The following is a 12,666-nucleotide window of genomic DNA, read 5'->3' on the forward strand; positions in this document are numbered from 1 at the left end:
GCCGGGCCGCACGTGCGCGCCCTCCCGGGCGGGGGAGTCCCCGGGCGAGCACGTGCCGCAGCGCGCGGGGGGCGGGGAGTCCCGCGGACGCCTTCATTGCTGCTGCTGCTGCCGCCGCGGCCGCCGCTGCCTCTTCCTTCCTCCTGCGCCGTCCCCTCCTCGGCCCGGGCGAGGGGCTCCGCGCGCCGAGCTCTGCCCGGCCAGGCGCTCCGAGAGGCGGGCGCCCCAGGCGGCGGCGGCGGCCGCGACGGTGGTGGCGGCGGCAGCGCGGGCCGGGAAACTTTGCCCCTTTGTGCGCTCCGCCCCGGAGGCGGCGGGCAGGTCGGTGCAGTCGGTGCCTTTCCGGCTCCGGGGTGGGGGAGGGGCGGCGGGGAGGCGTGGGGGGCCCGGCCCGGGGAGGGGGGGAGGGGACGGCCCGGGGGCCGGCCGCGGCGGGGGGGGGCCGCTACTTTGTTGCGGGGGACGGGGCGGCGGTGCTACGGGTCACAGTGTAGCGGAGCCGGGCGGGGGCGGCGGGGCGGGGCGGGGGCTGCGGAGCCGCCGAAGCCGAGCGGCCGAGGCCCCAGAACAAAGGAGCCCGAGCGGCGGCGCGCGCGCGGCCCGGCCCGAGCTGGAGCGCGCCCCCCTCCCCGCGCCCCCTCGGCGGAGCGGGCCTCCCTCCCCGGTCTGGCAGACCGGCGGGGGAGGGGGACGCGGCGGGGCTGCCGGCGCGGGCTACCCCGGGCGCGCCCCCGTCCAGGCCGCTTCCGTGCCGGGGGCGCTCGGGCAGCCCAGCCGAGTGAAGCTCTCAGCAAACTTTATTTTGAAAGCCCTGCTCCCTCGGGGAGGGCCCAGCGACCTCCAGTGAGGGGTGTGTGTGTGGGAATTTTGGTGAAACTCTCTGAAGCCCGGGGGTGGGGGGGGGGAGTGGACAACTTTCTTAGAAATCTCACCTTGATTACCCCCTTACATTTGTCGGGCAGGTTCCCTCAGCACCCCCATCGGGCGCAAGGCCTCCTCCCGCAGGCGGGGAGCGGGTGCCGGTGCGCCCTGCCAGAGGTTCTAGGCAGGACTTCATGTGAGCAAGTCCTTTCTCTTCCCCCATTTTCTCTTCTTCCAGAAGCAGGAAGAGGTAACATGTGAAAGTTGTCCCTGAGCCTCGAGTGATGCGCTTCCCCTTTCTGTCTCTTTTTTAGGCAACGCTGCCTTCTTCTCCATCATCCTGCCCCCGGGAGGACAAGTACCAAGAGAACCTCCTCAACCTGCCCAGCCCCCACCACACACCCACCTGCTCACCTCATGCCTGGGTCCAGGGTGGGTGAGGGTGAAGAACCCACCCAGCCAAGATGATCCCTTCTCTGGGGACCGCTGCTGGTGTCCTGCCCCAGATCCCGGGCTCCAGCAGATGGGAGAGTGGCCCCCGGCTGAGCCCGGCCAGAGTGCTGCAGAGGAGGTGAAGAGGCGCCCATCCTGGATACTGGAGTTACTTGCCTTCACCCTTGTGCACTCTTGACTGTCTTAGGAGAGAAGGACCTGGTGGAGGGCCTTGGCGGGCAGGCAGGACACTGGACCGCGGCCCTTCTCTGGCACCTATGCCCCTGCCCCTGGCAGCACTATGAGCCAATTTCAGGTGCCCCTGGCGGTCCAGCCGGAACTGCCAGGCCTTTATGACTTCCCTCAGGGCCAGGTGATGGTAGGGGGTTTCCAGGGGCCTGGGCTCCCCATGGCTGGGAGCGAGCCCCAGCTCCGAGGGGGTGGAGATGGGCGAAAGAAACGAAAACGGTGTGGTACCTGTGAGCCTTGCCGGCGGCTGGAGAACTGCGGGGCCTGCACCAGCTGCACCAACCGCCGCACGCACCAGATCTGCAAACTGCGCAAGTGTGAGGTGCTGAAGAAGAAGGTGGGGCTTCTCAAGGAGGTAAGCGGGCCCTTGCTCGGCCGCCCTGACCTTACCACCAACCGCTGTCCTCCCAGGGGCTTGTCGGACACCGTTCAGCCTGTGCTTCCGTTCTTATCCTTTTGGTCTAACTCTGGATGGGGCCTTGGGCCCAAGCGGGCTTGTGCTTCTTTGCCGGGCTGATGGTTTGTAAGCGAGGAACCAGGGAGTGGGGGCTCCAGCCAGCACTCTGGTCTCTGATGTTTGCATTTGATGCAGGACACATCCAGCCTTATTTCTAGAAGTTTTTTTGTCCTGCTTGAAGCCTCAGGTGTACTTCAGGGTCACACCAATACTTGAGTGACATGGGGAGTGGTGGTGTCAGGTAAGGGGTAGAGACTGAGGGATTTGGAAAGAAAGATTTGGGGTGACAGGGTGGTTTTATGCTGCCCTGACGGAATGGGATGGCCCCATCATTCTCAGAGAGACAGCAAGAGCGCCAGCTGGAACTGGAAATTTAATGACAACCCATGATTTGGGTTCCCCTGCTGGACTGAAGTACTTCTGGAGGTCAAAGACTTTTCTTTATCTCTTGTGTTCTCAGGACCCGGCCCAGTTCCTTGACATGTAGTCGGCACTCGGAGACTAATGGAATGAATGAGTGAATGAATAAATGATGTGCTTTTGAGACCCTGTCAAGCCCAGGAAAGAGTACTCCCTTTATTTGGAATAGGGGGATGGAGGAAAGGAGGAGCGGGGACGAGATGAAAGGGGAAAGTGGAGAGGTAGTGACCCTACACTGGCCATCTTTTCCTTCTAGTTGGGTGGCGGGCTGCCAGCACGAGGTTGGTGGCAGCCTCGATAGCGGAGAGTTGGCAGGAGTAGTGATGAGCAAAGTTGAGCAGCTTGGGAGGAGCGGTGGAGCGGCTGAGGTCGCTCTAGGCAGCGGAACTGGTGCTGGACAGAGCCGGCGGCCTGCGCTGTCTGCGGGGCTCCTCCGCTTTGCTACTGATTTGTCCGAGGGCTCAGACGACTTGGGCCCCTTCTCTGGGCCTGTCTTCTCCCTGGGGAAATGGAGGGGTTGCGCTTGATGGCCTTTGAAGCCCTTTCCAGCTGGGCTGGGAGCCGCCGCGCTTCTGAGGGCTAGGGTACCTGTGGCTTCCACGGGCTGGCGGCTGGTGCTTGGGATTTCCCTGACCGCTGAGCGCCCAGCTGTGCCGTGAGCTTGATGGGGCTGTGGTCCCGTGGCTGGATAGGAAGCTCCAAGTGTCGGGGGCAGGGAAGTGGGTGTCGCTGGGATGTTTTTTGCTCTTTTCACCTTCTGTCCACTCCCTGTGGAAGCTGCCTGTCACGGCCCAGGACCACAGGCTCTGGGCTTGACTTCCCCGGTCTCTGGTTAAAGCAGGCAGCTCCCCACCCCAGCCTGGGAGACCACGTCCATCCCCTGTATGTTGCTGGTGCCGTGGGGAGTTGGCATCCTGCTGGTGTGGGGCCCTGTGGGTCATTTCTGAAAGCGGGGAGAAGAGCAGCGGTAGGCTTCACTGCTTGGCAAGAGATCTGCTGTTCTGGTGTAAGGAAGACCTGCTCAGTCTATTTTGAAAGCTTGGTTCCCTTGGTTGCTTCCTTCAAGCGTTCACCCTCCCCCCACTTATGTTTCACTCTACTTCTCTTGTGATCAAACCCGAGGAGCAGGGGCACTGATCTTTCCAAGTTGGATGTTCCTGGAACCAGTGGCACTGTCGAACCGTGTCTGAGCTTTTCTTAGGGCAGCACCAGTGCGGCATAGCCGAGTGAAGGGTGCGGGGAGTGGGGCCAGGGTCCTGTCATCCTTGTGCCTAAGCTGCTGCCCTGGGCAGCCCGGTGATCATGGTTCAAATACAGGGATCTGGCTTCGCTGAGGCTTAGAGACAGCTCTGCTGAGAGATCTGTATCCCTGTGGACCTCTCCATGGCTGGCTGTCCCTGTAGGCCCCCAGCATCTGGGACTGGTGGCCCGAGGTGTCCCAGGACAGAAGGTCCGCATACGGGCATGTAGACCAGTGCTGGCCCACCACAAAGTTCTCCCAGTTTCTAGAGAAGTAATGGAAAGGGGACAATTGGAGTGAGCTTTTTTTTTGTTTTAAGCATAGATCCTTTCAATTTGACGTTCAAAATGTGTTTTCTTTTATAAAATGATGCCTTTTATAAAAGGTGCTGATGGAAAGTGGGTCTGTTTTTTTTAAAAAGTCTTTACTTGGTAAAATACAAGATGGTAACTAGTAGCTTTAGATCTATGATTTTTTTTTTAAATGGGTCTGTGAAAGCTGAAAGCGTGGGACCACTGTCCAGACCATGCTGCCTTTAATGAGCGTATCTCTGGCATAGTCACGGAGCTGAGAAACACCCCGAGAGGCTCTGCTTGCATGACTAAGCCCGGGAATCAGCCCCGCATTTACCAGCCCCAGGGGGACTGCCGGGACCTTAAGCATTAGACCTGAGCAACCTTGTAGCAGAGGGAATGCGTCCTGGGATTGGGGAGGTTGGGAAAGGGGAAGACGTATCACTGACATCTGGGGATGGTTTTTGGTTTTGGCTCAGGAATGGACCTTTAGAGTTTGGCCCTGATTCTTCAGGTGGGGTAAGACACAGCATCCAGGAGTCTCTTGAGAACCAGTCCATCTCCTTGCCTCCCTGCTCCCTGGCATTCCTTCTTCTAGGCCCCTTTTACTTCCATCCCGCCTCCACCTCCCCCTGCCTCCTTTGAGCTGTCTACTAACAGCTTCCTTGTATCATTCTGTAAAGGGGGAACATTATCTTGGGCTTCCTGTCTTTCTTCCCTTCTCCTCACTCTTTTTTTGTAGTGTGTGTGTATGTGTGTGTAGGGGGAGGTCCTGTGGAGCCCCTTCTCTCAGAAAAGAAGTTCATCATTTTAAGACTAGAGAACGCTCCCAGGGACAGGCCCTCCCACCAGAGCCAGGTGACTGCTCTCTGGGACTGAAAGCGAGGTTGTCTGCCTTGACGTGGTTCATTCCTGGACTGAGGTCTTTCTTCCTAATGGCAGGAAGGATTTAGGTCCTAGGCTGATGTCTGAGGCTGATAGTCTTCACGTTCTTTTTACCTGAGTGGTGACTTGTAGCACAATGAAGATGCTTAATTAGAAAAGTAGGGTTTGGTGGGTGTGGAGACAAAGTACATCTCAGACCCCAAAGTAAGCACTATACTGCTTACTGTCTTGAGCACTGCTGTCTCTCTCTCTCTCTCTCTCTCTCTTTCTTTTTTTTAAGTAGGCTCCATGCCCAGCATGGAGCCCAACGCAGGGCTTGAACTCATGACTCAGAGTTCAAGACCTGAGTTGAGCTCAAGAGCTGACACTTAACTGACTGAGCCACACAGGCTCCCCTTGAGCATCGGTTTTTTAGTTGTCGGATGACGTGACCCTTCTCTGTGGGGTTGTTGTGAGGATTAATGGAAATTAAAATATGCATAATGTCTGGCACATAGTAGGTAATCAATAGACGGGGACAAAACATTCCTAGAACATCTAGAGAAGATGGTTGGGAGTGAACCTGAACTCTGAGGGGTGGTGATGGATGAAAGAAACGGAGACAGTGTGGTGTCTTTATGCATAAACAATTCTGTATTAGTTAGTTTCTGAGTGGTAATTGTAGAGATATAATACAAATTAAGTGTTTATCTCTAGACATCTTGTAGCTTGCTCACAGAAGAACCCTGGAGCCGGGCTGAAGGAGGGAGGAGTTTGCCAGCCTCCGTTCTGGGGGAGGAGGCTGGACACCCGGGGGCCGGGACCTGCTGTGGTCTTGGGCCTGACTGAGAAGTTGCTCATGGGTGAAGGCACTAAACACCTGATAGGAAGGGTCGGAGAATAACTATTAATGGAAAAAAAATCCAAACCCTCCTTAGAAAAACATGTGTATGAGGTGGGAAGCTTGACTGAGAACATTGTGGGTGAAAACGAAGAGAAATGGGAAGATATATATAGTGTGAAAACACCGTGTGGCCCTCGGCCACATGGCTTCATTGGCTCTCTCTGCCAGTTTTGAGACAAGATACCTCAGCGTTGGGGACCCCTCCACAGTATCAGAATACCTGTGAATTCTTGCCTTGCCTGTCACTCTGTTTCTGAAGACAGAGGCTGGGAGGAGGGGTGCTCTCGGGCTGGCGCCAGTTCCCACCAGCAAGGGGAGGAGAATTGACTGGTAAAACAGAGGCGATCAGATCCATTGTTGAGAAAGGAACCCCAGCTTAGCGTCTGCGAAGCCGGAGTGAAGGCTGGGCAAGGACAGGCATTGGCCACAGAGTTTAGAAATTTTTTTTACAAATGCAAACAGTTTTTAACCCCATGGCCACAGGCTCTAAAAGGGAACTTAGCAGGAGGGATAGGATTGCCCCCTCAAAAGGAAATGCTGACAGTACAGCCCTGAATGGTGCCCCAAGGAGTAAGGTGGTGGGACTCAGGGAGAACTGAGCCATCTGGGTGGCTGCGCAGGCTGCTGTTGAGTGAGCGTGGATGGTGGAAGGCCACGCTCCATATGTGGAAAGGGGGTGCGTGTCGCTGAGGGCAGATTCAGGAGTGGTCTGACCCCTTAAGAGGAGTGTCAGGAAGTCCAGTGGCCAGAATGTGCTGAGGCTGGTGGAAAATACCCAAGACAATAAACATCTTGTATATACTCCTCCGGCAAGAACGAGAAGGAAGAGTAGGCTTACAACTTCGCTGCATAGCTGGGGACAGAGAACAGCTACCAGGGGCCCTGCTGTGTGGGGAGGAGTGAGCTTGGGGAAGACTGCGGGTGTGGGGTGTGCTTGTGTGCTTGGGGAGGGAGGGCCTGTCCGCTGCCTCAGCCTGAGTGTGAGCCATTGGCTCCCTGTGGAACAGTCACCGGCGCTTGCAGAGTGACAATCTTTATGCAGTCACGGTGGCTGAAAGAGGGCTGAAAGACTGGAGACAGGCAAAAAGTCCCAATTTTGCAGAGATTTGGGAAATTATGAACACATAAGCTTGACTTCTGTTTTGGCCCATTCTAGAGCAGATTGTTCAAAAGGTGGTTTGTGAGACTAGAAAGGCAGGTGGTGAGCTCTGGGGAGTGGGGTTGGTCCCTGTGGCTCTTTATAAAGCTGCCCAGCCAAATTAATAGATCTGGTTTTCTGCAAATAAATGATGGCATCTCCTGCAGCTTCTTGGACAGATGAGAAGGCCAGCTTTTTATTTAAAGTCATCCTGAAGAGAGGCCACTGGCATAACCGCCTCATTCAGTCTCTTTATCAACCGTGTGGCCCAGGGATTCCACTTTTGCCATCCCCTGGGTTCTACTTTCAGGGATTCTGATTTAATTGGTCTGTGGTGAACCTAGTCAGGCTGGGGCTCCCCAGGTACATCTAATGTGTCGTTAGGGTGGAAATTCGCTGATGCAGATGAGAGACCGAGGCGATGGGCGCCCGCCTGGGCTCTTCTAGCACTGGTTGCTTGCTTACCCTGAGTCTTGGAGAATCTGAATGCTTCGTGACCAGGTGTCCTCTGTGCCCATCAGTGGACCAGCAGCACTGGCGTTACCTGGGAGCTTGTTAGAGCTGCAGAATCTCGGGCCCCACCTAGGATGTACTGAATCAGAATCTGTGCTTTAACCAGATTCCCAGGTGATTTGTATGTGCATGCGGTGTGAGGAGCCGATCTTCAGCACTTGTGTGACTGGAAAAAGGGGGTGGAGCTTGGAGAAGGGGCCAGAAGTAAGTCTGGATGAACAGGTAGACAACTCTAGTTGCCAACAAGAGTAAGGAAGATGACCCACCCGTTTTTCTTTCCTTTTCTCTCTCTTTCTTTTTAAGATTTATTTATTTCAGAGAGTGTGCATGTGGGTACACATACACAGCGTGTGGGAAGGGGCAGAAGGAGGAGAGAGAAACTTAAGCAGACTCGGAGATGAGTGTGGGGCTCCACAGACATGGGGCTCGATCTCATGACCTTGAGATCACAACCTGAGTGGAAACCAAGAGTCGGATGCTTAACCAATTGAGCCACCCAGGTAGCCCCAACCCAACCCATTTCTTTGCCCTGCAGGTCAGGGAGACAGGAACCTCGTGAGATTTACTTCAGGTTTATTCTTGTTCTTCTGGAACCCATTACCTTCTAGTATAGTGAGTTAGCAATAAAACCCCTTAAGAACTTGTGGAACTTGTGCGTGTGTGTTTTGAGAATAGTCAGGAGAGGGTTCTCGGAAGATGTCTGCTGGTAAGCAGCCTGGCAGGATCTTGGAGCCCATGAGAGTAGTAGATGGTGGTGGTTGTGAAAGAGGGGTGTGTTTATAGAACCTTGGATCTTATGGGAGGGTTTGGAGATTTATGGAGGAGAAGGCATGTGTACCATATTCCTAAGATGCCCGAGATGTTGGTGGGGAGTAGGTGTGTCAGCTCTGGGAGTGGGGTGGAGTGGTGAGGGCTGTGGTGCAGGTATTAAGTTGAATGATAGAACAAGGGGTTAAGTGGGGGCAGTCTGGAGCAATGGGCCCCAGCCAGAGCTGATGGAATCTAATCAGTGAATCCAGAATCTTGTACTTGTTGAAAAAAAGAAAAACTAATACACAGGTAAGGAACCCTGGTTTCCTACTTCTTAGCAAGTAGGAAGAGCTGAAACTCTGAAAGCATTGTTGACAGCCTCTCTTGAGGTCTGTCAGAATGGTCACATATAGGATGACTGAAGGAAATAGGGCTGTTCAGCTTGGCAGTGAAGGACGCCAAGGTGAGTCTTCTGTGAAAGAGGGAATTTCTATGTGTAGAGGAGTGTGCAGAACTTTTAGTAGTGGGTGGAAATTATAAGCAGGGAGATTGAACTTGTGTTAGAAAAAAGAATTGTCTAGGGGCGCCTGGCTGGCTTAGTCAGTGAACATGCGACTCCTGATCTCAGGGTCGTGAGTTCAGCCCCACTTTGGGTGTAAAGCTTACTTTAAAAAAAGAAGAGAAAAAATAAATGTCTAACATTTACAGCTGTTCCAAAAATGAAGAGCCAGCCCTAAGAGGGAGTGCCTCTCCTGTGCCTGCACACGTCTGGGGAGAGGCTGGGTGTTGAATGGGAGGGATGTCACGAGGACATCCTCTGTCAGGTGGGGGCTTCCACGCTTGGTGTCTCCTGTTGAGACTGTGAAGTATAATATCAGGTCTGTTTTCACATTACTTAGACAATTACTTTGCAGAAGAAACATTGCTCTTAGTAAAAGTTTTTGGTCAAGTTATAGACAATCTTAGACCTAGACCTAATCTCAGACCTGTGTTGGAATAAAGTCTGTGAACTTTCTGAAAATTTCTGCCAAATGATGTGTGAAGGTACTGGGTGTGTTTTCTCAGGGGAGAGGGCCTGTGGTTTTCAGCAGATTCTCAGTAATACTCATGGACTCCCCAGATTTAAGAAATGCACTCTTTCTGAGCTGTCCAGTATGGTAGCCATTAGCCCTGTGTGGCTATTTAAATTTAAATTAATTAAAATGGAATAAAACCAAATTCGGTAACTCAGCTGTACTAGCAACCCTTCAGTTGCTCAGTATGCACATGTGGCCATGCCTTGTGCCCAGGACAGCACAGATAGCGAATGTTTCCATTACTCTGAAAAGTTCTGTTGAATATGGAGTTTCCCTGTGTGATCTCTGGACCCTCACTGAAACCTGTAACTGGGTTGGGGACATAGTTGTTTGTGCTGGCGGCTCTCAGAAGAATATTTTGGATTGGGAACCCTGTCCCCACCCCACCTCCAAGGTAAGCGGGGAGGGGTGTGGAAGGGGCTGGTGCTTTCCTAGGCTCTAACACACCCTGAAGTTCATCATCACTTCTCCTGGAAGGCATGGGCTGAGTTTTATGGGGAAAGAACAATAGGAATGAGGCGTGGCTCCCCACCCAAAGGCTGTCTCTGAAGCTCCCTAGGGGGAAGTGGCCTTTCCCACCCCTAGTCTTGACCACCAGGAGCCTGTGTTTACATCTAGCCCTGTTGTCTCCTTTTTGCCTTGGGCCTCCGACTGGTTGAAAGACCACCTCAGGGGTCTCAGGAGTTGTCACTAATTCCTCATCCCCCTCCCCATCACTTCTTCATAGCTCCCTTGTGGATCGAAGGTAGGACGCTCAGGAAGAGAGGTGTTAGAAAGGAAGGGCACCCCTTCATCTCCCTTGAGTCCTCTTTCGACCTGGCCAGCAGCTGGGCGGGGGTGGCGGGGGTGGTGGTGGTGTTGAGGGCTGAGGTGGGTCTCTACCTGAGTGTGGCCCGTGCAGGGCAGAGGCTGCTGCCGTGCTTGCCATGGACACACCCTATGGGGCCTCATCTCCCATCATTTGCCTAAGAAATCCCATTGCCCAAGTTTTTAATTAGTTTTTGAGGGAGAAGAGAAAGCTGGCACCTGACTTGTGGGGTGACTGGCTGGCCTGCAGGTGACCCCAGGCCTGGGGCTTGCTGGCTTGCATCAGGTTGTACAAGTTCTTCCTCCACTGCCGGCTCTGAGCCGTGTAAGTGCCAAGTCCAGTGACCACCCCCCACCCCCTAGCTGGGGAGACTGCAAACAGAGACGCTGCTGGGAGAGCAGCAGTTCGGGACCTTCCAAACGGAAGGGGAGCTGCATTGGGTGAAGTCCTTTGGGGGCGTTTACCAGAGGGCATGTGCCCCCTTGGCCCCCACCCCTCCTCCACAAGGCTGGAGGAAGCCTCAGGAAGGGGCGTGGGGATGTTGGGTCAATAACAAATACCCAGGCACTGGGCTAGATCGAGTCTGTTCTGCTCCAGAGCCATTCACGCTAGAAGAACACGGACTGGCTCACTCGGGTCTCCTCTTTTCCTCTCTTCACGGATTGCTCTGCTCTTAAGGGTAAGCGTTCATGCCCTAGTACGGTGTGGGGCGTCGGGAAGCCCTGGTGCTGGGACAAGGAGGAGAGGTACCTCCCCGGAATGTTCCTCGGGTCCCGGGATGGGCAGCGGGACCGGCGGCGGGACTGGCAGTGTCCCCTGTGCTGGGGGAGGGCTGTCACTCCCTCCGGCACTGGCTTCAGTTTCCCAAGCAGGAAGGCATCTGCTTTGACTCGCCTCGAGTTGCCTTCCCAGCCTCATTCAGCGTGAGTCTCGCCTGGGACTGTCCAGGCAGTGGAGCCTCAGCTGCGGGAAGGAGGAGGCAGTGCTTGCTCCGTCCTTAATGAGCTCACAGTCTGGGGAGGGAGACAAGCGTGGAAACAAATAATTACAGGACAGGCTGCCAGGGCTGTGAGGGAGGAGGGACGCCTGGAGGGCAGAGACCAGCCTTACTCACCTTTGGGCCCAGTGGGGAAGGGAGGAGATATGTTCTGAGAGTCTCAGTGTAGCCATAGGTGAAGGGTGAGAGGCCTCCAGGAGGAAGGGGGCATCTTGCCTGAGTCTGAGGTGTGTGGAGATGCTTCTTGAATGCTCAGGACTGGTGGCAGGGTGTGGAAGGACTGGACTGACTGCAAGGGACCCCTGAGGGTATTCCTGGGTCCTCCAGGTGGTAGGTAAGAGCTTTGTGTGAATACCTCTTGGAAGTCTTCCAGGGGTGGGTGCTGTCCCTGGGTTTCTAAACTACTCAGCATTCCTGTCCCACTTCTCTACAACCTCTTAAGGTCTCATGTTGTTTGCTTGGATCCTGGAACATTTGGTGGCCCAAAGCTGTTGAATTTGGGGTGGGGAAATAGACTCTAAGACTTTCTCCCAAGCTTCGAGGAGGCCTGCGGGGTCTGGGCAGAGCTACAGCCTCCGTCTGCTGGCCTGGGGGGCCCAGGTACGTTCTGTTTGTGAGTAGGGAAGTCTGTGGGCGGGCGGAGTTTTTGGCTACCTCTGACTGTGTTCCCTCAGACGCTGCTGGGCACATTGGTTCAATCTATCTCTGCTGCGTCTCTAGTCTCCAGGAGAAGCACCTTTTCTCCTCCTCCTCCTTCTCCTCCTCCTCTTCCTCCTCCTCTGTGTGATTGCTGTTGACACAGACTTCCGCTGCCAAAGCTAATTGTGAGCCCTGATCAGTGAATGAAGGCAAAGGCAGTTCCCATGACAACCGCAAAGAGTTTCAAATATAGGGGATGATGTGTGTGATGGGCTGCAATTACTTGGGTGGAAATTGATGCATGGACACCGGGGACTTCAAACATAGGCTCTGAAGGTGGAGGGGGTATTGGGTTTCTTTGGCAGGATCCTTTGTGTGGTAGAAAGGGAAGGAGAGGAGGGTACAACTTCCCCCACAGTTGATTTCAGGTGCCTTCCGGGTGTGGTATGTTGGGCAAAACCCCTCAGGGGCTTTGGAAAGGCATGACTCCAGCCATTCTGGTGGGGGGAAGCAGGACCCCCAGACTGACAAATAGTAGTACCAAGTGTCAAATGAGAAACGTTACAAGTGCTGTCGGCTGGCAGAGGACTGGGGTAACCCTAGAAGGCTTCCTGGAGGAAGTAGGTCTTGAACTGAGCTTTAAAGTAAAGCCTGTGGGGAGTGACCTCATTCAGGACACAGCTGTGCCGGAGAAGAGAACTTTGTCTATTCTCTGCCAACACTAAAAGAGGTAGGTTGATAGTAAAATCCTAGAACTACCCAGAGCAGCCCCGACTGTATCAGTGCAAGTGAGGGGATGGCAAGAGCCCTGCTCAGTCATTTTCTAGTTGTGTGACCTTAGGCAAGGTGTTTAGTCTCCCTGTCAATGGATTTCTCTATCGGTAGAATGGGTGTGAATAATTCCTGTTTCACTGGTTGATTTTGAGGATTAAATAAAATTGCTACACCATGCTCCGAGTATGGGGCCCTGCGTGGGGTTGACATTTGGTTGATGTTCCCGCGCGTGCTCCTGAATCTGTGTCTGC

General features: G+C 54.5%; 1 protein-coding gene across 2 annotated transcripts in view; it reads left to right on the top strand.

Moving 5' to 3' along the window:
* Window positions 1–257: 257 nt before the first annotated feature.
* Window positions 258–12,666, top strand: part of LOC111148027 (tet methylcytosine dioxygenase 3) — a 98,447-nt gene continuing 86,038 nt past the window's right edge. Inside the window, exons 1-2 of one of the 2 annotated variants that reach the window (XM_022504380.1) lie at window positions 258–321; window positions 1,176–1,897. In XM_022504380.1, the coding sequence (XP_022360088.1) occupies window positions 1,595–1,897 (303 nt within the window). In that variant the 5' untranslated portion in view covers window positions 258–321; window positions 1,176–1,594. Of the gene's footprint in view, window positions 322–970; window positions 1,898–12,666 lie in introns of those variants that run through there. The other variant, XM_022504381.1, reaches the window with a different exon arrangement.

Source organism: Enhydra lutris, unplaced genomic scaffold, assembly GCF_002288905.1.
Source record: "Enhydra lutris kenyoni isolate GAN:26980312 unplaced genomic scaffold, ASM228890v2 scaffoldscaffold18, whole genome shotgun sequence".
NCBI classification, from domain to species: domain Eukaryota; kingdom Metazoa; phylum Chordata; class Mammalia; order Carnivora; family Mustelidae; genus Enhydra; species Enhydra lutris.